Source organism: Heptranchias perlo, chromosome 43 (genome assembly GCF_035084215.1).
Source record: "Heptranchias perlo isolate sHepPer1 chromosome 43, sHepPer1.hap1, whole genome shotgun sequence".
Taxonomy (NCBI): Eukaryota; Metazoa; Chordata; class Chondrichthyes; order Hexanchiformes; family Hexanchidae; genus Heptranchias; species Heptranchias perlo.
The window spans coordinates 6383902-6407730 of NC_090367.1; the positions used below are offsets into that span (position 1 = coordinate 6383902).

Below are 23829 nucleotides of genomic sequence, written 5' to 3' on the forward strand. Positions count from 1 at the left end.
GATAATCACATACTCCACAAGACACAGCCGGTTCCGTGCTACTAGGGCAGGCAAAGAATGTTATTTGGAAGACTGCTGGCTAGAATTGAATAATAGGAATGTAAGGAAGGATATTCTGGAGTTTTGCTTGTTTAGCTTTGGGGATCAGGGAGTATTTATACAGAACCTTCCCTCAGGAAGTTAAATAGATAGGGTAGAACCCATGATAGGGTAGACTAAAGATGGTCTGTGTAAGGAGCTTAATTGGGTGGGATAGGAGCCATGGTAGGGTAGATTGTACATGGTGTGCGGAAGGAGAAGGCATGATGGCTTTTTCTCTTCTCATTTTCTTATCTTCTTGCCATGGGCACTGTCCTTGGTCAATCAACCCAGGACACATGCTTCAATAAGAAGGGAAGTGAGACTTCTCAGTTTCTCTTCCCTCGCTCCCCCTCCCCCTGTCCATTTTCCTCATCTTCTCTTCATTGATTTAGTTGAGATTGGTGAACTCTCCACTGTGAGCAGGCCCCTGATGTTTCCTGGTTAAACTTTCAGTGGTACGGATCCCACTGCCCTGAGCACTCTGAGGCGTTATGTGATCAGGGAGGTGCAGCATGTCCAACAGTAAAAACTGACCCTATGTTTCACTTTATGGGTGTCTGCCAATGCAGGCGCCAAAGGAGAGACTCCAGGGCCCCAGATATGATTTCCCTAGCAAGCCATCTTTGAGGCCTGTTGAATATCAATTTCTGTACATTATTCAGAAACTCATCATTTCACCCTGTCCATACACACTGTAAGACCGTGCCACCAAGCTCTGTCGGCTAACTCCCCAACTGTTCTCCCATTGTCACTCTTCATTCAAGTTTTACATGACGTAGTTCCACCTTCTTGTTATGGGCTTGCCAGCTGAGATGCTCAAGAGTTCTGAACTTCATTCATACCTCACCTAATCAGACTTCTTGCTGTAACACATTCGATACTGCATGCAGGCCACGCCTTCTCACTATTTCCGTGTTGCTCAATCTGCCCTTCCAATAACAACCTTGGGCAGCATATTCCAAAGCCTATGCCAGTGCTTTTGTGCTTTCTTCAGGGCCTCGCTCTCAGCACCATACAGGAGTTTCAGCTGGATTCCAGCCTTGTGCATCCTCCTTTTTCACATGTGGGGAAAGATAGTTCTGCGTAGCAAAATCAAAAATGTGTTTATAAAAGGACGGGTTTATGATTTAATTCTGCACAACAGACAGCCGAATTCTTCCCCACGCTGTGATCATGTCTTCTCCACCATCATAATCAACACAGCAACTTGCATTCATATAGGAGAAACAGACATAGGGGGAGATGAAGCCATGAAGGGATTTAAACACAAGGATGAGAATTTTTAATTTACGGAGATGCTTTTATCGACATCATGTCACCCAGCTTGTCAAAGATGTAGGTTTTAATGAAGGGCGAGAGAGAGATGGGGCCGACTGTTAGGATAATGTGTGTGTGCTTGCATGTTTATGTCTATATCTGTGTGTATTGGTTTGTGTGTTGGGGGGGGGGTATGAATGTGCATGTGAGCATGGGTTTGTGTGTGAGGTATATGTGCTTGTGGTTTGTGTATGTGCTCTTTATAACCCTTATTACTTAGGTTGGGGGAAGGGGATAAAATGAATACATCCAGAAGTGACTGAAAAAATCTCCAACATATTTACAGTGGATCAGTTTAGCAAAAAATTTACAAACAACATTATTGAAGGGAATAAAAAGCCAGATGCAAATTAATTTATTTTGGAGTCTTACCAGGAATGTTGTCGTTTCATAGTGTTACCCACTTTTTTTTAGAGCCAGGGCTGTGATTCAGTTTGTGTTAAGCTCACTCGATGATGTTTGGGAGGGATATTTAACGTATTTGTGAGAACAGCTGAGTGACAGAGATAAGGAGCGGTCGAGGGTGACTTTTTGCTTGTTCGTGACTGCTGTTTATTGCGAGCTTCTGCAGCAGACAAAATATGGCTGCTGCCATGCTCCAGGGATCTCCAGCCTGTTGCCTGGCAACAGGGTATGGTCCTGGAATTCAGATATGCTCCATGCAACACAGAGGGCTAAGCCTATCAAAAGGCCTCCTTCAAAGACAGACCTGAGTAGGTCTTACAACTAACAAATGACTATCTTTGAAAGGGAGGATTTTAGGGTATTTATGAAAAACTAGTTTTTTTTTTCTTACTCTTGCTGTGATATAAAAGCATTTATGGTCATTCAGCACTAATGCATCACCGAAGTGTGACATTTAAATGTCATTCTGATGCTGACAGGTTTAGAAATTATATGGAAAAGATAATCCTTTCTTGCTGAAACCTACTTATTGCTGAAGACGTTTAATACCGATACAGTTTATTAAATAGAATTAGTTCTGATTCTTTTTTCAGCGATAGGCAACGTAATCTCCTGAAACCCTCATCTACCCCATTGTCCCCCTCAGTACTCAGCTTGCTTGATGTCCTCCTTGTCACCCTCCCAAGCTCTACCCCACACAGATTCCAATTCATCCATAAAACTGTCAGCCTGTATCCTCTCCCACACAAAATTCCAAACACTTGTTACCCCCTGTTCTTGCTGACCTGAACCATCCCTTAGTACAGAGGTGTCCAAACTTTTGTCTTCATGGGCTGCATGGGTCCACCCCATGGAACCTCGGCAGAGGCTCATACAAAGTTTAAATGAATTTTCCCATTAATTTGCATCTGTTTCAAGCTGTTGATACTAACAAATCCTGTTATAGGACTTATCCACCAATGAGGCAACAATACTAAAAAAAAACAGCTGCTTTCATTCTTCCAGGCATATAAAATTCTACAAATACAAACCAACAAATAAGAGATATAAGCCCAAAGAGTTGGATTATTAGGGCTTAGAGGTAGCATGTGGCTCAGAGCCTTCAGTTTTGACAGCATTACCTCAGTGTATCAAATTCAAAATTTTTGTCCTCATTTTGAGGTCTTACATCTGTTCCTTCTTCTCCAACTCTAAATTTCAGCATGCATCCTGTCCCCTTCCAGCTCTGGGTGTGCTGTACACACTTTCCTCCCTCTGCTCCACTCTGGGCGGTAGAACCCTGAGTCACCATGACCCTGCACATGGAACCTCTTTGCCTAGCTACCTCTCTCCCCACTTACAAAACCCCACTCGCTACCTACCTCTTTGATTGGGTTTTTGATCATCTCCTGCAACTTCTTTCCCTCTAAAGCACACCGTGAGCATTTCAATGCATGAGAGACATTGTATAAGTGCAAATTATTGTTGCTGTAGTACCAGCAAGACAACTCTTTTTGATAGTCGTCTTGTTTTATTCTCACTCAAGTTTTCTCGCCTCCTCTCCCAAAGGTGCTGACTCTCGTTGGGGTAGTGTTCCATGGTTGCCCTTCATTACCTTGTCCAATGCAACTGTTCACAATGAGTGTCAGCAGGCTATTTGACTATCGGAACATTAGAGCCAGACCTGCTCCTGCACCTGACGTGCTTTCCAGCAGAAGTCAGTGGGCAGCAAAAGTGAGGAGCACGTCTAGTTAATTCTCCTCTTCCCCTTCCTTCTTGAAAAGCACATTGAGCCACCAGTAATGTCACTTTAGCTGAGGTCAGCAAACTCAACGGAAGCCAGAGCTTCAGTTTTAAGTCTGAGCCAATTTCGGGTGAGTTTTGGTGTCAGTTCAAAACTCACCTGTTGCGGCAAAAAATAGGCCCAGGGTATTTTAACTCCCGGGCTTCATTATAATTTCACCGGTATGTTTCCTTCCGAGTTTGCTGATCTGCAGGGACAACCACCTACTCCTGGAGTGCAATTTTCGGCAGGTCAGCCAGACGCCTATTTAAAGCCAGAATGTACCTCTTAAAACAAGGTTGCAGTCCCTTCTGCAATATTTCGCTGTTGGAGTGGTGGAGCAGGAAACTGAGTTAGCATGAGTTGCAGGCAAGTCTCCATGTTCAGTGAGGAATCTGTGGGAATCCTGCTGGAAGAGTTCAGGGTAAGGAGGGAAGTTCTCTTTCTAGCCAACGCCAAGAGGATCCCCCAAAAAACCAAGTCCACCAGGCATGGAGAGAGATTGCTCAGATTGTCAGCTCCAAGATTATCATCCCCGGGACCTGGATCCAGTGCAGGAAATACTTCAGTGACCTCACAAGAGTAGCAAGGGTGAGTACAGCTCTTCATTTGTCCAGGTCTCTCAGCAACACATGGCAACAGTCCTTTCCCCTTCCTCCATCACTCTTAACAATTCCCTCTCCTCCATCACATAAATACAGTGATTTGAAAAAATCTTTTGACTGACTGAGTAGAGAGTGTAAGAGGAGCCATGGACAATCTAGATGTCCCTACCAAAATGATATCATTTATCAGAGAGTTTTGTGCCCACACAAGCAGCCGGGTCCACATTGACAAAAATCTTTCTGAGCCTTTTGAGTTCAATAGTGGAGTATGCCAGGGCTGTGATTTCGGCCTAACCTTATTCTTGCCAGGTGTTGACTACGTTGTGAAGTCAACAACAGAAAAATCATGGATGCGGGGCCAGCTTAGGTAATAACAATATATAACCAAGTCTGGAATTTGTTGACAACATAGCGTCTGTGGCCGAAACTGTGGACACCCTCAACGAAGCCCGACAAGTCTTTGACCAAGAGACATCTAGCCTTGGTCTTCGGGTCAGCTGGAACCAAATCGCAAGAACATAACCTCATTCCAGCTACCTGCACAATAGATGACAATCCATGCAAGACAGTGGAATCAGTGACACAATTCACATATTAATGTAGGCGTGATTTCCTTTAATGGGGACTGTTTTCTTGTCTGCTGTGGTCACATTGCCCTTGCGATGAACTCTCTATCCTACATATGGAGATCGAACATCAGTCGCAATCTCAAAGTACAATGCATTAGTAATATCCATATTTAAATATGGCTCAAAAATGTGGGCACACACCAAAATAATGAATAGACAAATTGATGGATTTGATTCTAGATCACTCCGCACACTACTAAAGGTTACGCCTCAGGACAAAATCTTAAATGAGGCTCTACACAACCTGATTCATCAACCACTGCTGTCCCAGTTGGTTGACTGTTACCAACTCCTCTGGTACGGACACCTCCTAATCTGACCCAACAAGTGCATTCACCACCAAACCACCACCAACATGGAAGAGGTCTTGAGGCAGACCCAAAACAAGATGGAATGATAACATAAAGGTGCTTCTTCACAGCAAGGGCCTTATTGCTGATGACGCACAAGTGAGAGCCCTGAACCATAATGGTTGGAAGGACCTGGTGGTAGCAATGGCCTCATATGGATCAGACCCTAAACAATGATATCACATCCTTCACTACCCAGCACAAGGGCACACTATACCACTTCTCATTCTCATCACAAACACACACTCACCTCTTTTTTGCTCCGTTCACAGCAGTCACCAGCGCCATTCTCTTCGAGCTTGCTAGCCTTTGCACAATCACCAGCTTCTCTCATGGCTCCTTCCTCACTTCACACTCCACGCACCTTTCACTTCAATATCTCCCATCCTGACTACCTCTTGCTTCTTCTCCCTCTCTGCATCTGACAACATACACTCTCCTTTGTACAATACACTCACTAACTCTCGACCTCTCTCTCTGCAGGACAAGACAACGCACAACAACAGGGAGAGACATAAGACAAGCAAAGGACCACCCAACCTCATGGTGCTGTCAGAGCTGGAGCAGCAGGAGCTTAAGATCAGTGGCCCTACAAGAATTGTCAAGATGGGACATTTCGAGGCTAGGGGCTTCTATGAACAGGGTCTCTGACTATTATTTGTATCCCTTCATGAACCTCTGAAGAATGCACAATTACGCAGCTTGACTACTGAGGGGGAGAATCCTTCTGAGGAGGCACTGTCACACTCTCCATCACTTCTATGCACCAGCACAGAGACTGACACCCTAGCTGGGTTAGAGGGATCTGCACATAGTAAAACACCCAGTACTAGTGAGAAGCAGTAGGTACTGGTGGCAGGGACATCCCAGGAGACAGCTCACTGGAGGGCGAGGCCATCTCCCAGCTCTGCTGAGGAGAACAGAGATGCAGACTTCAAGGGCCCAGCACTGAGAAGAAAACTGCTTGCTTCACACAACAGTTATATCACTTGCTGAGCTTTTCCAGCATTTTCTGTTTTTATTGCAGTTAGATCAGGTATTGGAATTGTGGAGGAGTCTGCTTACAGCCTGTATCTCCCAGGACATCAGCATTCTGCAGTCTACCTTGGAGAGTGTGGCCACCTCCAGAGACACTGCAGCTGGGTCCTCACAAATGGAGTCAGTGTCACCAGCATTTGCAGCTTTAATGATTCAGCTGCCATGCAGACCTTGGCTTAAACCTGCAGTCCTCCATGGAGAGGCAGATATCCGCCTTGGTCAGATTGGTGGAACAAATGGATAGGGGCTTTAATGGTGTCACTCATCTTCTGCAATCTGCTCTACCACAGATGAATGATGAGTTGAGCCCCAGCCATGTGACTCAGGATCTTAACACATCTGCTTCCTCACCAAACACCTCAACCAATACCAACGATACTACCAGATAGCCAGCTGGGCCAGACTGCCCTGGCAGTAGTTGAAGTGTTGCAGTCTGCAGCCAGGCCCTCAGAAGTTCAAGCTCCCAGGAGTCACCAGCCACAAGCATCTATAGGGTCCCCACATGAGCAACAGCAGTCTTCCACCAGCTCTGCTGAAGCCACTTGGGGAGCACCTCATAGAGGTAGTAGAGTTAGTAATGAAAGAACTTGCATTTATATGGTGCCTTTCATGACCTCAGGACCACCCAAAGTGCTTTACAGCCAATGAAGTACTTTTGAAGTATAGTCACTATTGTAATGTAGGGAGAACTCCCCTGTTCTTCTTTGAATAGTGCCATGGGATCTTTTACGTCCACCCCGGGAGGGCATGGGGCCTTGATTTAACATCTTATCCAAAAGATGGGTCCTCCAACAGTGCAGCATTCCTCATTACTGCACTAAAGTGTCAACCTTGGATCATGTGCTCAAGTTTCTTGAGTGGGGCTTGAACCCATGTCCTTCTGACTCAGAGACGAGAGTGTTACCCACTGAACCACTGGCTCTTTTACTGTACTGCCAGTAAAACTGGGCACGGCCAACACCCCACCCAGTTGTCTCCCAAAATGGCAATCGGGGTCCTATATGCAGATCATAAGACTCCAATTGCATATTGAAAGGACCTATCCCCGAAATAGGCAGGCGTTTCAGTCACCCAGCGGTAGGCCCTTTTTAAAAAGGGCGGCAGCCATGACAGGATAGTAAGTCTATCGATCCCATTTTGAGGCTGTTAACGCCTTGTTAACACCAATTTGACCAAGTTAAAATTGGTCCCCTGGAGTTTATGGTTCAGTTGTACAATAGGCAGTGCATTAAACTACTGAACTATATGGGGAACTGAGCTTGCCCAGTGCTCAGACAGTCAGTGTAATTTTATAGATAATCCATCTTCTGACTCCATCACACTTTTATCTATGTTTTTTTAATTGTCTTTCACAAAATGGCCCTCATAAATATTTAATCATGATAGCTATGGAAAAGTTGAACCTTTCCCACAACTATTAAGAATGAGCATCAAATATTTGATTTTCTTTATGGCCCTGCCAAAACAAAAGTTAAATGTGGCTGTTTTGTCATTAGATTGAATCCCTGTGCTTGTGTTAGCGTCAATTTTACTCCTCTTGCTTGCAGAGCTCCTCAAATTACTTATCGGGTAAATGTAATGCCCATTACAGTACTGAGCCATACCAATCAGAACAATCCCATGCTTGATTCCCAGAATGTACTGAATTACCTGGGGGGTGATTTTAACCCTGAAGAACAGGTGGGTTGGGGGTAGGTGAGAGTTGAAAATAGTTGTTTCTTGGGTCATATTTCCGGGTGTAACTTGGGCACGTAAAAGTACAGGCTTCCCACTGGAAATGCAAAGTCCGAAAATTTTGCAGTTGCGACCCAAAAAAAACAATTATTTTCAACTCCCGCCCGTCCCCAACCAACCCATTCTTGGGGGTTAAAATCACCCCCCTGATCTCAGTAGGAGCAACAGTGGGAAGTTTTACAATTGGTAATGGCATTTCTGGGCTAAGGAGGCGAAAAAAATCAGGCAGGGTTCCCATTCCTAATCATTATCAATGACCCTGCTAGAAAGTTTGTATGTGCGAATGATGGACTTGTCCATCTATCCCGCCATCCCTGGTGCAATGGCCTGCCACTATTCACTCTGTATGCTTGCTTATAAAGAATAACCACATATGTAAGGTATCAGAGACCAGCCAGCATCCATATAATCATAGCCCAAGGTGAGTCAATAGTAGTAGGCACTGTGGGGAGAAAACCTGGTTGGGGAGTGAATTCTCACTTCTGCTTGAGTTAATGGAGAGAATAAAAATAGCTGTTTTCCTCACAATAGTTCCTATCGACAGTTCCCAGTCTGCAGTGGAAGTCTGTGGCATACTCTTGCTTCCCCAGTGGGAGATATAATTAGCTTTACAGGCATCCCATCTGAATTTAGCCATTTTATTAAAATTTGTCAATCGACTTACTGGGTGACACTTTTGTATGTGACAATGCTTGGATGTTGTGGTGAGGCAGTTAAAAATGTATTTTTTTTAAAAATGAGATATTTATCCACAAGAATGGATCAAAGCTCTGAAACGCATGAGTCAGACCATACTTGGAGTATTTGATACAGTTCTGATTGCCACACTACAAAAAGGATGTCGAAGGATTGGAGAGGCTGCAGAGAGCACAAGAGTAACTCCTGGAACTCCCTTCCTAACAGCACAGTGGGAGAACCGTCACCACACGGACTGCAGCGGTTCAAGAAGGCGGCTCACCACCACCTTCTCAAGGGCAATTAGGGATGGGCAATAAATGCCGGCCTCGCCAGCGACGCCCACATCCCATGAACGAATAACAAAAAATGTAAAAGGAATGGCCTTCGACAAAAGGTGAAAAATAATTCATCTCTACAGGCTAGTGAGAAGAGAGAGATTAGAAGGAATTTCTTTAGTCAGAGAGTTAATAGAGGGTGGAATTCTTTGCTACAAGGTGCAGTTGCGGCAGAGATGATTTTTTGAGGAAAAAGTGAGTAAACATTTGAAGCAGAGGAAGATCTAGGGCTATGAGCAGTGGGATTCGTTTTGGATTGGTGTAGTAAAGAGCCAGAACAGATACAATGGGCCAAATGGCCTCCTGTGCTGCATACTTCTGTAGTTCTATGGTTCTCAGACAATTAAAGGGGAACCTCATTGAAACATGTATAATATAGTCGCTCTCCCATGGCATTGTACACACAGTAGTCAAGACCAAGTGTAGTGTTCAGGTCAGGCAGGATTAGTGGTTTGAAGAATAATTGAATAATTAGGTGTGCAGATGTAATTGCGTCCCCATTTTAAAATTATACACTCTAGGGAGTGGGTGCAATTACAGCATGACAAGTTTCCATTATAAGATGGACATGGGAATTTATAATGGCAAAAGTTAACTGGAAGTGCACACAGATGTAAAAATTTTAATATATTTTATATAGATTAAATGGCTTGGATAAGGTACCTTTTGAATATTGGACAGGAGGGCATAAATATAAAATAGTGAGAAAGTCAGATACTGAAAGGATTTTCTTCACAAAGTGTGAGAAATGTCTGGGATAATCTTCCAAGAAGAAAAAGAAAATCACAAGGGTACATTTTCGGCTCCTGGTGAAGTAGATCACCCTCTGTTTTAGAAGCTGCCGACCTCCAGGATAGAAGATTTTGAATTCTGGAGAGATAAGCTTCGGTGGCTTTCAGGTCCTTGACTCTTCTTATGTTCTTTCCTTTCAGTTGATGTGCTGTGATAATGCTTGTGAACAATGCACGCCAACTTCTTCTCCCTCCTTCAAATTTCGACTCCTCACCCTCATCTACCAAAGGTACTCCGCAGGCAGCAATAATTTGCTCAAATGGTCATTCTTAATATGCAAGCCTGAACACTGATCATTGGGCTATTTAACTGTGAATTTTATGAAAGCCAAGCCAACCCTGTCCTCACCGATTACCCAGTCATAGCACTTCTGGGAGTGGGTGACTTATAGCGATCGAGCGTGGAAACTGTGGCAGACATCTCCTCTGACCAATCATGACGTTCAAAGACTAATTGTAGCTCTCATTGTCTTCTCTAGTCAATGGTGCCATTTTATTTCAGTAATTGGAGTTCTTAATGTGGTGATCAATCATAGCACCCCTGTAATACTATCAATCCCTGCTGTCACAACCGCCACTCTTTCATACTGTCACCCACAGCACTCCTGTCCCGAGTTAAATTTTTTCTGCACCTTTAGGTTAGCTTGCACGTCACATCATTCCTCAGCATACTAAAAGAAGTTGACATTTTCCTTGCACATCTCACTAGCAACCTAGCTGAGATCAAGAACTGGCAGGTAGGGAGGAAGATGCATGTGCCTGCGATCGACATACTGCACCAGGCCTGCTGGAGAGCTTTGATGTAACCCTGAATTAATGAGAATTTCACAGAGAGCTGTGAGGAAGATTGAATTGAACCTGTTAGTATACAGACTCTGTTGGGAACATTGAATTTAGCTTTTTGAATGAGTGTGACTGTACTGGGGAGAGCTCTCTGACCTTAATTAATTGGGTGCGAGTCTTGGGAAAACTATTTCGAGGCCATTGAGCTGACTGTGTACTGAGGAGACAGGCAATGATCCTGTTCCCCTCGATGTGATTCTGTATCAGGTGACAGGAGACTGTATTGGGGCAACTAACTTCAGTTTGTTTAACCTCATTTTGATTGGGCATAAGTCTGTATGGGGAGACGGGCTTGAGCCAGTTGAGTTGGATACGATTCAGTGTTTGGGGCTGGTTTGCATGAGCCTCTTTGAGTGGAAGGTCCTGTGATCGGGAGAGTGATTTGAGTTTGTGTATAACTCTGTGTTGTGCAGATTGACTTGAGTCTTGATGTAACTCTTGTGTTGTGAAGATTGAGTTGAGTCTTGATGTAACTCTGTGCTGTGCAGATTGAGTTGAGTCTTGATGTAACTCTGTGTTGTGCAGATTGACTTGAGTCTTGATGTAACTGTTGTGTTGCGGAGATTGAGCCTGCTTGATTGGCACCCCATCCACCACCCTTAACATTCACTCCCTTCACCACCGGCGCACTGTGGCTGCAGTGTGTACCCTCCACAGGATGCACTGCAGCAACTCGCCAAGGCTTCTTCGACAGCACCTCCCAAACCTGCGACCTCTACCACCTAGAAGGACAAAAGCAGCAGGCACATGGGAACAACACCACCCGCACGTTCCCCTCCAAGTCACACACCATCCCGACTTGGAAATATATCGCCATTCCTTCATCGTCGCTGGGTCAAAATCCTGGAACTCCCTTCCTAACAGCATTGTGGGAGAACCGTCACCACACGGACTGCAGCGGTTCAAGAAGGCGGCTCACCACCACCTTCTCAAGGGCAATTAGGGATGGGCAATAAAATGCTGACCTCGCCAGCGACGCCCACATCCCATGAACGAATGAAAAAAAAGAATTGACATATGAACATATGAAAAGAAAGAAGAAAAGACCATTCCTGGAATGAGAGAGTTGTCCCATGAGAGATTGAATAGAATGGGCCTATACTCTCTGGAGTTTAGAAGAGTGAGAGATGATCTCATTGAAATGTATAAAATTCTTAGAAGGCTTGATAGGATAGATGCTGAAAGGTTGTTTCCCCTGGCGGGCGAGTCTAGAACTAGGGGGCATTGAATCAGGATAAGGGGTCGGCCATTTAAGACTGAGATGAGGAGGAATTTCTTCACTCAGAGGGTTGTGAATCTTTGGAATTCTCTACCCCAGAGGGCTGTGGATGCTCAGTCGTTGAGTATATTCAAGGCTGAGATCGATAGATTTTTGGACTCTAGGGTAAGGGATATGGGGATAGGGCTGAGGTCGAAGATCAGCCATGATCTTATTGAATGGCGGAGCAGGCTCGAGGGGCTGTATGGCCTACTCCTGCTCCAATTTCTTATGTTTCTTACCACCAGTCCAATCAATGTTCAACCTATCCATTTAGATCAATCGTGTTCAACATGTTGCTTCTGGGCCACATCTGGCCCATGAACTTTTTTTGACCTGGTGTTTGAAATTCTTGTCAATTCTGTTTTTTTGATCTGGTGTGCAAAGTCAACTTCGTACCTTCAAACTGTTTAAAGTTCCCGGGCCTGGAGAACTTTAGGCTGCTTCCTGATTGGTGGATTTTGACAGCCTTTACCAGCCCTTCAACCTGGAAATTTTAAAGAGTTGAAACGTTCTTTCCTGTTCCCCATGCTGCTTTATTATTTATGTACTTGTGCATCATAATCCAGAGAAGAGGAGAGAAAAAAAGCAGAGGATAGCAAACACCAGAAAACAGAGAGGGGGAGAGAGAGAGGACTAGAGAATAAGGGAGGAGAACTGAAAAGCAGAGAGAGGACCAGAAAGTGGAGAGGTAGGAAAATAGAGAAAGAACTATATGAAGAGAGCGAAAGAGCCAGGCGAGGGAGGATGGGACAAATGAGTGGAGGAGTTCGTGAGGGGGAAATAAAGATGGGGGCCTTGCAAGGTATTGCTTTTTTGTGCATGGGGGGTCTCACATTTTTATGCATGGGACTTGCATTTTTGTGTATGGGGACTTGAATTATTGTGTAATCACGTGCCCCCAGCTCTAAAAGGTTGGACATTCTTAAATAAGACACAGCAACCTCTTGAACTGCCTTTCCTAACTGCTGGTAATGCTATTACAATTGGTTTACTCATTTGGCACAAATTGGTCTTGGAAACAATAGAAGTTGCTGGAGTCACACTCATCTCAAAGGGCTGTTTATCCCACCTAGTGGTGTGAGACCTGAATATCTGTTCCATGAGGGCTGTTTCATCTAAAGGAGACAAGAAATGATAAAGGGATGGGCTCGTGGGGGAGGGACAGAGCAAATGATCTCCTACCTCAAATTTTTGACCCCCCCCCACCCAAAATGTGGATCAGAATTTTTCCACACCCTATCATTTTTTTGCATTGCTCCAGCAACACAATGTAATCCTGCTGGAGTCATTCAGAGGGCCAATAGATACAGTGCTATTGTCAGCTGATTCGTTCTTGGGCCTCCAAGTGATGAGATGGTTTGTGTCAAGAGGATTATGTCCATCTCATGACAGGTCACCTAAGTGGTGGTGTTGACGGAATCAGTGAAAATTCTGTCTACTGTGCACCAAAAGCAAGACCGTCCTATTCCCCTGACAAAGGAGATGCCATGGATTAAGGTAAGAAAACTAGGAATTATTTCTTTCAAAAAAGCAGTAAAGTTATTTGCAAATCTAAATAAATTTCAGTTGTCCATTTCGGATCTATTCGAGCTTCTGTGAGTTTGCAGAGTGGGGGATTGTTAGTTTCACAAGTCATCCCTGCCAATTCTTGGTAACTGCATGGGCATTGCTATTTGGTGATTCTTGTTAAAAAAATTTGAAACCTGATTTTCAGATTTGTAGATTGAAAATAGTTTCCAGTGCAGTATTAGATTCAGAAATCTAAAGAATATTGTTCTCAGTCCCATGATTTGATATGGATTCCCCTGAGGTGCTTAAACTTTCTAGAAGCATTTGTGTTTTTATGCTGTCACCAGTTTCGATGTTCTGTCATAAGGCACGGAGAAATTAGTTTAACAAACAGTGACAACGATCTGGAATTTCCTGCGTATTTGCACTCAGAGACACGCACAATCGAAGTGCAAAGCAAGTAAGCTGCCTAAAAGTACAATACGCGCAAATCTCTTTGATCTTTGTCTATCGATCCCTCCGCCAGAATGCATCTCCACCCATAATACTGGCCATGCCCCCAACTTACAAATGTGAGTTTCCTGCAATTGCGCTTGTTCAGAGGCGCTCTTCAAATTGTGACCAGATTTGCAGGCACTCGTGGACACCTGAAGCAGGTGCAAATCAGCTACTCCAGGAAGCATTGAAGCAATTCTGATTCTGTTACTCCAGACAGCCATTTTACAGTTAGTGGATGAGGGTAAGGAAGTAGGTCCAGCAATGATCTGACAAGGTTCATGACAGGAGACTTATGCCTACAATGAAAGTTGAACTGCATTATTAATTGACTGGATACTGGGATAAGGAGGACAGTTATCAATAGAGATAGTTCTAAATGGGTAGCTGCGACCAGCAGAATGCCTCAGGGGTTATTGATAATCTTGACAAAGGTTTTTTAAGTGGAATATCTGAGGATTATGAATAACACCCAGTTGCATATGAAGTCAGTATGTTTCAAGGGGCCAAGTATTAGTCAGAGCGATCTACAGAAACTGCGCAATTGGCATTTGAACGGCAAATGGCATTTAATGTTGAGAAATGTGTGTTAATAACTTCTGCTACTAAAAATAGCAAATATGATTACACAATGAGAGGTATATCATTAAAGTATGTGCAGCAGAAAGTTGATTATGAAGAAAGCTTGTCTTATGATAGTGACCCCTTCTCACATATCTTGCCTACAATCTGACACAGCCTTTCTTGTTTTTTTCTCCATTTTATCGATACTGCCGTGGCCATTATTCCTCTGAACCTTCCTCTTAAGCTTCACATACGCATTTTCACACTTTTTTCCTCTTCCCTACATCTTCATAATGTTGATATCAAGATTCATCGCACCAATGCCTTTTCTGTCTAATTCTTTCTCAGGACCTCGAAACTATGGAAATCTTTTTCTCTCTGTCTTTCCTTCTTCCTGCATCCTATTGGATTTTAAAACCCAAGTTAGTCACCTCACCACTATGCCCTACTATTTTGAACCTTGATGTTGTCCTTTACCATGGACTTTGGATCCAGTGTTCTAAAAAAAAGGTAGACCAGCATTTAAACTATTTTTATGTTGTGAGACAAACCAATGCAAAATAAATATGCATCAAGTTACATTGAAACTACAGCACAGAAACAGGCCATTCGGCCCTACAGGTCTATGCCGGCATTTATGCTCCATACGAGCCTCCTCCCTCCCTAATTCATCTCACCCTATCAGCATATCCTTCTATTCCTTTCTCTCTCATGTGTTTATCTAGCTTCCCCTTAAATGCATCTATACTATTCGCCTCAACTATTCCTTGTGGTAGTGAGTTCCACATTCTCACCACTCTCTGGGTTAGGAAGTTTCTCCTGAATTCCCTATTGGACTTATTAGCGACTATTTTATAGTTATGAACTCTAGTTTTGGACTCCCCCCCCACCAGTCGAAACATTTTCTCTATATCTGCCCTATCAAACCCTATCATTATCTTAAAGACCTCTATCAGGTCACCTCTCAGCCTTCTCTTTTCTAGAGAAAAGAGCCCCAGCCTGTTCAGCCTTTCCTGATAAGGGTATCCTGTCAGTTCTGGTATCATCCTTGTGAATCTTTTTTGCACCCTCTCTAATGCCTCTATGTCCTTTCTATAATATGGAGACCCGAACTGTGCACAATACTCCAAGTGTGATCTAACCAAGGTTCTATATAAGTTTAACATAGCTTCTTTGCTTTTCAATTCTATCTCTCTAGAAATGAACCCTGGTGCTTGATTTGCCTTTTTTATGGCCTTATTAACCTGCGTAGTGACTTTTAGTGATTTATGTATCTGTAGCCCTAAATCTATCTCTATCCCATTTAGACTCTTATTATCCAAGCAGTATGTGGCCTCCTTATTCTTCCTACCAAAACGCACCACCTCACACTTATCTATATTGAAATTCATTTGCCAATTACACTCCCATTCGCAAGTTTATTAATGTCCTCTTACATTTTGACGCATTCTGCCTTTGAATTAACTACACCCCTCATTTTGGTGTTGTCCGCAAATTTTAATTGTACTTTCGATTCCCAAATCCAAATCGTTAATATAAATTGTGAATTTGAAATGTGTACAAACATTTGAAAGGATGGGTGGGAATAGACCATTCGGCCCATCCAGCCTGCCCTGTCCAGACACAGTGTAGCCACATACAAAACTGAATCCACCTGCTAACAATGTAATCTCCTGGAAGAGGCAAAAAGCAGAGAAAAAACTGTAACCAATGCAAGAAAAGCTCTAGGAAATTCCTCTCCAACTCTCGAAAGCTATCAAGGAAAACCTCCAGGAGATTGAGGTAAGCCATTTCTCCTCATAAACTCAATTTACTAGCAATTTACCTTCTATACGTGGAAACGTCTTCTCCCAGGAACTTGTCAAGTTCTCTTTTAAAGGACTGTAGCAAATCTATACCTCTGCTTGTGTCGGTAGTCTGTGCAGTAGGACGATAACCCTTGGCGAAAAGAAATACTTCCCAGCATCTAGCCTAACTCTGCTCTAGCCCCACTATCCTTATCCATTTCAAATAACTGATACAATTGGACTGAGTCCAACCCATTTATCATATTAAAAACCTCAATTATGTTTACATTTCTCTGAACTAACTAGCCCTGTCTCTTGGAGTCTATCCTAATAACTGAGACTTGAGCCTAGGTATTGTTTTGGTTTCCTCTTCTGCACATTCTTTGGAGCCTTGATACCCTTCGCCATGTGCAGGAACCCAAACTGGATACAATCTCCGAGTGTGCATATATAGCCAAAATATAGTACTTTTGGTTTTGCTGGTCCTAACTATGCAACCTAAAACCCAGGGTAGATTTTTGTCCATACTGTCTGAGCACTAAGCATTGCCAGGGCAGTAAAAACAGAACACATCTGATTTTCCTTCCATTGAAATGAATGGAAGGAAAATCAATCAGGTTCTGTAACTCCCTGCCACACTTTCCGTTCTGTGTTCCACCTAGGTGAAGCTTAATGCCCAGGCAGTAAAGACAAAAATCGAACCCTCTGTTCTCTTTCCCTCTAGTCACTTCACATTGCTTGTGTACTTTTAATGGAATTGTCAACCGGTGGCCCCAGATCTCGTACTTGATTTGTCGCCTTTAATCAGTACTTCTGCCTGGTGTACACGTCTGAAATTTTCCAACCCCAAATGTTGGACACTTCAGTTGTCCACGTTGGAGGACATCTGCCACACCTGGGCCCATTCCTTTAACATATCTAAATCAACCTGCAACCTATTTATTTGGTCTGAATTATTGACCTCTGCAAATTTACAAAATGTATAAGTGGATCCATAGGGTACAAATTCCAGGAGCTACTCATGACATTTCATGAAGCATTGGAGTACTACCGTATCCAGCTTTAATCATATACCACTGAAAAGGTGTAGAAGCATTGAAAGGTTTAAACTGAAATATGCAGGATTTCACTATTTCTTGAATCAGTAAGCTATGTAAAGAAGCTAAGGGAACTAAAACTGATCCTGTTGAAATAAGAGTGGGAGTTTTGACAATCATAAAGGGGATAAGTGGGTGGATTTGAAGAACTTTAAGTTGAACTGGAAAGTTTCAGTACAATGAAGGCTTGGGTACGATAGTATAGTGGTTATGTTACTAGACTAGTAATCAGAAGATTTGGACAAATAATCTAGAAAATACGAGTTCAAATCCTACCATAGTAGTTTGAGAATTTAAATTCATTAAAAAAAAATCTGGAAATAAAATGCAAGTAAAAGTGGCCATGAAGCTTGTCAGATTGTCATAAAATACCAACTGGTTCACTAATGTCCTTTAGAGGAAAGAAACCTGCCATCCTTACACAGTCTGGGCCTATATGTGGCTCCAGACCCACGCCATTGTGGTTGACTCTGAAGCAGCCTAGCAAGCCACTGAGTTGTATCACCACTTTCTCATGGATGGGCAATAAATTTTGGCTTTGCTAGTGATGCCCAAATCCTGAGATTGAATGATAAAAAAAGGACATCAAGTCTACAGTGTTTTTCCACATGAGCCACCTGGTCTAATCTCACTCTTCTGCTCACTCCCCATATAATATCCTTCAATATAATTTTCCACACCCCTCAATTTGGTATCAGTGGCAAATTTCATAGAATCATAGAATTGTTACAGCACAGAAGGAGGCCATTCGGTCCATCAAGCCCTAGCCGGCTTTTTGTAAGAGCAATCCAGTTAGTCTCATTCCCCTGCTCTTTCCCCATAGCCCTGCAAATTTTTTCCCTTCAAATATATATCCAATTCCTTTTTGAAAACCACGATTGAATCTGCATCCACCACCCTTTCAGGCAGTGCATTCCAGATCATAACTACTTGCTGCTTTAAAAAGTTTTTCCTCACGTCGCCTTTGGTTCTTTTGCCACTCACAATCAACAATTTCAATATTGTTCCCCAAATCCAGATCATAGTAAATAGCAGTGGTCCCAACTCTGGAACGCCAGTCACCACTTTTTCCATTTTGAGAAACTTGACCCTAATCCTAACTCTTTGTTTCTGCTCCCCAACCATCAGTCTATCCACATGGAGAAGAACACAAGGATAGCAAGCATCAAACACTCAAAGAATGGTAATGCCGTTGAATGTCAAGGGAAGGTGGTTTAGACTCTCCCTTGTTGGAGATGGTCATTGCCTGGCACTTGTCTGGCGCGAATGTTACTTGCCACTTATCAGCCCAGGACAAAGCAGCCCACTTGATTGGCACCCCAACTACCATTCTAAACATTCACTCCCTTCACCACTGGCGCACCATGGCTGCAGTGTGTACCATCCACAGGATGCACTGCAGCAACTCGCCAAGGCTTCCTCAACAGCACCCCCCAAACCCGCGACCTCTATCACCTAGAAGGACAAGGGCAGCAGGCACATAGGAATAACATCACCTGCACGTTCCCCTCCAAGTCACACCATCCTTACTTGGAAATATATCACCGTTCCTTCATCGTCGTTGGATCAAAATCCTGGAACTCCCTACCTAACAGCACTGTGGGAGAACCTTCACCACACGGACTGCAGCGGTCAAGAAGGCGGCTCACCACCATCTTCTCAAGGGCAATTAGGGATGGGCAATAAATGCCGGCCTCGCCAACGATGCCCACATCCCATGAACAAATATTAAAAAAAATACGGCCCTTCGAGCCTTCTCCGCCATTCAATCAGATCATGGCTGATCTTCAACCTCAGCTGCACTTTCCTGCCCGATACCTATATCCCTTGATTCCCTTAGATCCAAAAATCTATCGATCTCTTCTAGAGCTAGGGGGCATAGTCGCAGGATGAGGGGTCGGCCATTTAGGACTGAGATGAGGAGGAATTTCTTCACTCAGAGGGTTGTGAATCTTTGGAATTTTCTATTCCAGAGGGCTGTGATGCTGATGAAGTGGTTGCCTGGGCCTGTACATTGTGCAACTTCCCTGTAAGTCATTTGATTGGCGTGCAGGAAATGTGTGGCGAATTGAAAAATTGGGTCCCTTTTCATTAGAAACAGAGGACATTATGGGATGATTTGACACAGGTGTTTAAAATTATGAAGGGATGGAACAGAATAGATAGAAACAGACTGTTACCAGTGGTTGAGAGGCTTAAAATGAGGCGCATGGATACAAGATTAGAAGGCGGCTCACCACCACCTTCTCAAGGGCAATTAGGGATGGGCAAGAAATGCTGGCCTCGCCAGCAATGCCCACATCCCATGAACGAATAAAAAAAAAGATTAAATGTAAGAATTTTAAGACAGAGGTTTTCTACAACAGAGGTTTTTGAGGCTGTGGAATGCACTTACCGGAGTTTTTGGTTGAAGGAGAGACCATGTCAACATTTAAAAATGGGTTAGATAGGTGGTTTGAAGGAAAGAGGAATACGCAGGCAGATGAGATTAGGACTACTGCTCGCGTGGAGGATAAGCACTAACATAGAGTGGTTGGGCCAAATGACCGTTATCTGTTGTAATTTCTATGTAATTCTGTGTAACTCTGGCAACAGTGAAGCTCTGCATTACGGAAGCTTCAATCTGATTCCCTAAAGTGGTTAACCCAGCGATACTTTCTGCCACAGACTGGAAAGAAAGAAAGACTTGCATTTATATAGTGCCTTTCACAACCTCAGGACCCATGGAATGCTTTACCACAAGTGGCTATTGAGCGCTTTACAGCCAATGAAGTACTTTTGAATTGTAGTCACTCCAATATAAAGGACAAGAAAAGGACAACTGGGCCGTCAAGCCAGTCTCGTTGTGACATGGTACAACCTACACCAACCATCAACGCATCCTCCCCCTGCCCCCACCCTCAGTCCTGTAATCTCCTGGGAGAAGCAAAAAAACAGAGATAAAAATCTTAGGCCAATTTCAGAAAAACTTTGGGAAATTCCTTCTTTTGAAAAAGTTGGTGAATAACACAATACAGAGCCATCCCTCGAACACTACAATACTAACTGTCCTTAGGTTTAATATCAAGGGTTTGAAGGACGAGTCCTGCTGTCAGTAACAGTGTGTCCCACCATATTTCAGTGTTCTTTAGATATCTGTATTCAGCTGATTTACACCATTATATAAAATTCTGTCAACTGGGCATAAATGAATCATGTCCTGCTCAGTCATGCAAAAAACAGGGCATAAGAGGCTGTACAATAATGTACACAACCACTTGCTAACCACAGGCTGTCTTTTGAAAGCCTGTGCTGAGTCATTGAATATTGTCAAGGCTGAGATGGATGGATTTTTGGACTCTAATGGAATCAAGGGATATGGGGATTAGGCGGGAAAGTGGAGTTGAGGTCGAAGATCAGCCATGTCCTGATTTTCGACAGCACATCCCAAACCCGCGACCTCTACCACCTAGAAGGACAAGGGCAGCAGGCACGTGGGAACAACACCATCTGCACGTTCCCCTCCAAGTCACACACCATCCCGACTTGGAAATATATCGCCGTTCCTTCATCGTCGCTGGGTCAAAATCCTGGCACTCCCTTCCTAACTGCACTGTGGGAGAACCTTCACCACATGGACTGCAGCGGTTCAAGAAGATGGCTCACCACCACCTTCTCAAGGGCAATTAGGGATGGGCAATAAATGCCGGCCTCGCCAGCGACGCCCACATCCCATGAACGAATTAAAAAAAAATGGTGGAGCAGGCTCGAGGGGTCGTATGGTTACTCCTGCTCCTATTTCTTATGTTCTTATGTTCTTACAAAGAGTAGCAGTTGGCAAAGTAACCTGAACTCTCCCTCTGTGATTCTGTACCAAATTTGCATTGAGGAGCAATAACCAAGCATGGCAAAACAACCGATTTAAAGTGTTGTCACAAGTATGCTCATTTGCCTTGGCAATCTTGCGTAGGCCACAATATTTCTTCCTCGTCTCCTTCCAGGTTCAGGCCACAGCTCTGAGGTGCTTCTTTAGCTTCTTCCATGAAATAGAGATACCCTTCGCTGCAGTACCTTCACCGTCTAATCGCACCCGGTCATTTTCATGTGTTCAGTGACACTTACAGCTGTTGGTACTGTGAATCCCACCCTGTGATCTCAGCTAGCTTCTAGTTATCTGCTATTTGCTGGGAGCACTGATAAACTATGCCAACGAGCTGCCTTGCCTTACAGGCAAGAGGAGCGCCTAAGCGTCGCGGCCCCAATGATCCTGCGTGGCAACTGCATTATCAGCCTTGGAGAGTCATGGATAGCCCACAGGTAAAAGGGCATTGCTTTTTCTTTGTAGGTGACCTATATACATCCACAAAAGATTACTTATCAGTGCTACTTTAGATCTTGACGGGTTTGAAGAGAATGTGAATGATATCACTGTTAAGGATTTTAGAAACAAATGTGAACCTATTTTTACATTTGTATAAAACTATTAGGTAGAATGGCAATAAAAATTGTGCAGAATAGCAAGTGGTTGTGTACATTATTGTACAGCCTCTTATGCCCTGTTTTTTGCATGACTGAGCAGGACATGATTCATTTATGCCCAGTTGACAGAATTTTATATAATGGTGTAAATCAGCTGAATACAGATATCTAAAGAACACTGAAATATGGTGGGACACACTGTTACTGACAGCAGGACTCTTCCTTCAAACCCTTGATATTAAACCTAAGGACAGTTAGTATTGTAGTGTTCGAGGGATGGCTCTGTAATGTGTTATTCACCAACTTTTTGTCAAAGCTCACAATCCCAGCCACAATGTTACTCAAAGGCTAATCCCAGAGATTTCTGCAAGATGCTACATCAGTGAGTGTTGGGACCTAGCTCTGTGCCTATGATTCCCCCAAATGGTGAGCGCCACAGTGGGCATTTGTCAAGTGGAACCAGGCACTTTCCCACAGGAGGAGAAAAAAGCTATAGATCCAATAGTTCTATTTAAACAAGGCCCTTTCACTTGTATGAAAGCTAGGATAAACCACTCTCCTAACAACAGCATTCTGCTGCTGTCTTTTGCTGCATAGCAAAAAAATCTTGGCTCAATCACCATGTCATTACCATAGAATCATAGAAAGTTATGGCACAGAAGGAGGCCATTCGGCCCATCGTGTCCGTGCCGGCCAAAAAAGAGTTATCCAGCCTTATCCCACTTTCCAACACTTGGTCCGTAGCCCTGTAGGTTACAGCATTTCAAGTGCACATCCAAGTACTTTTTAAATGAGTTGAGGGTTTCTGCCTCTACCACCCTCTCAGGCAGTGAGTTCTAAACCTCCACCACCCTCTGGGTGAAAAAATTTCTCCTCAGCTCCACTCTAATCCTTCCACCAATTACTTTAAATCTGTGACCCCTGGTCACTGACCCCTCTGCTAAGGGAAATAGGTCCTCCCTATCCACTCTATCTAGTCCTGTCATAATCTTATATATCCCAATTAAATCTCCCCTCAACCTCCTTTGTTCCAAAGAAAACAACCCCAACTTATCCAATCTTTTCTCATAGCTAAAATTCTCCAGCCCTGGCAACATCCTCATAAATTTGCGCTGTACCCTCTCTTGTGCAATTACATCTTTCCTGTAATGTAGTGACCAGAACTGTACGCAGTACTCAAGCTGTGGCCAAACTAGTGTTTTATACAGTTCTCGCATAACTTCCCTGCTCTTATATTCTGTGCCTCAGCTAATAAAGGAAAATATCTCTTATGCCTTTTTAACCACCTTATCTACCTGTCCTGCTACCTTCAGGGATTTGTGGACATGCACTCCAAGGTCCCTTTGTTCCTCTACACCTCTCAGTATGCTCCCATTTATATAGACTGAGATAACAATGTAATATAATATAGACTCGGATAACAATAATAATATAAGGGGCAAAGAGGGGGAGAAATTTTTGAAATGCGTTCAGGATAACTTTCTTAACCAGTGCGTTTCCGGCCCAACGAGGAAGGAGGCATTGCTGGACTTGGTTCTATGGAATGAGGCAGGCCAAGTGGAGCAACTGTCAGTGGGGGAGCATTTAGGGAGCAGCGATCATAGTATCTTAAGATTTAGAATAGCTATGGAAAAGGACATGGACCACTCTAACGTAAAGATACTCAATTGGAGGAGGACCAATTTCAATGGGATGAGAACAGATCTGGCCCGGGTAAACTGGAATCACAGATTGGCAGGCAAAACTGTAATTGAACAATGGGTGGCCATTAAAGAGGAGATGGTTCGGGTACAATCTAGGCACATTTCCATGAGACAGAAAGTTAGGGCAACTAAAGCCACAGCTCCCTGGATGACAAAAGAGATAGTGAGTAAGATGAAATGGAAAAAAAGGGCTATTGACAGATGTCAGGTTGTTAACACAAGTGAGAACCAGGCAGAATATAGAAAGTTGAGGGGAAGTGAAAAAGGAAATAAGAGGGGCAAAGAGAGAGTATGAGAAAAGACTGGCGCTAACATAAAAGGGAATCCAAAAGTCTTCCACAGGCATGTAAACAGTAAATGGGTAGTAAGAGGAGGGGTGGGACTGAT

General features: G+C 43.6%; 1 protein-coding gene across 17 annotated transcripts in view; it reads left to right on the plus strand.

Annotated features, from left to right (window-relative positions):
• Nucleotides 1-23829, plus strand: part of LOC137306476 (neurexin-2-like) — a 1403359-nt gene that overhangs the window by 126993 nt on the left and 1252537 nt on the right. Inside the window, exon 3 of one of the 17 annotated variants that reach the window (XM_067975733.1) lies at nucleotides 17457-17472. The exons of 13 other annotated variants lie outside the window; for them this stretch is intronic. In XM_067975733.1, coding sequence (XP_067831834.1) covers nucleotides 17457-17472 — 16 coding nt within the window. Of the gene's footprint in view, nucleotides 1-3601; nucleotides 3633-5255; nucleotides 5271-17456; nucleotides 17473-22443; nucleotides 22492-23829 lie in introns of all 17 variants that reach the window. 3 more of the 17 variants (XM_067975725.1, XM_067975718.1, XM_067975726.1) reach the window with 3 other exon arrangements.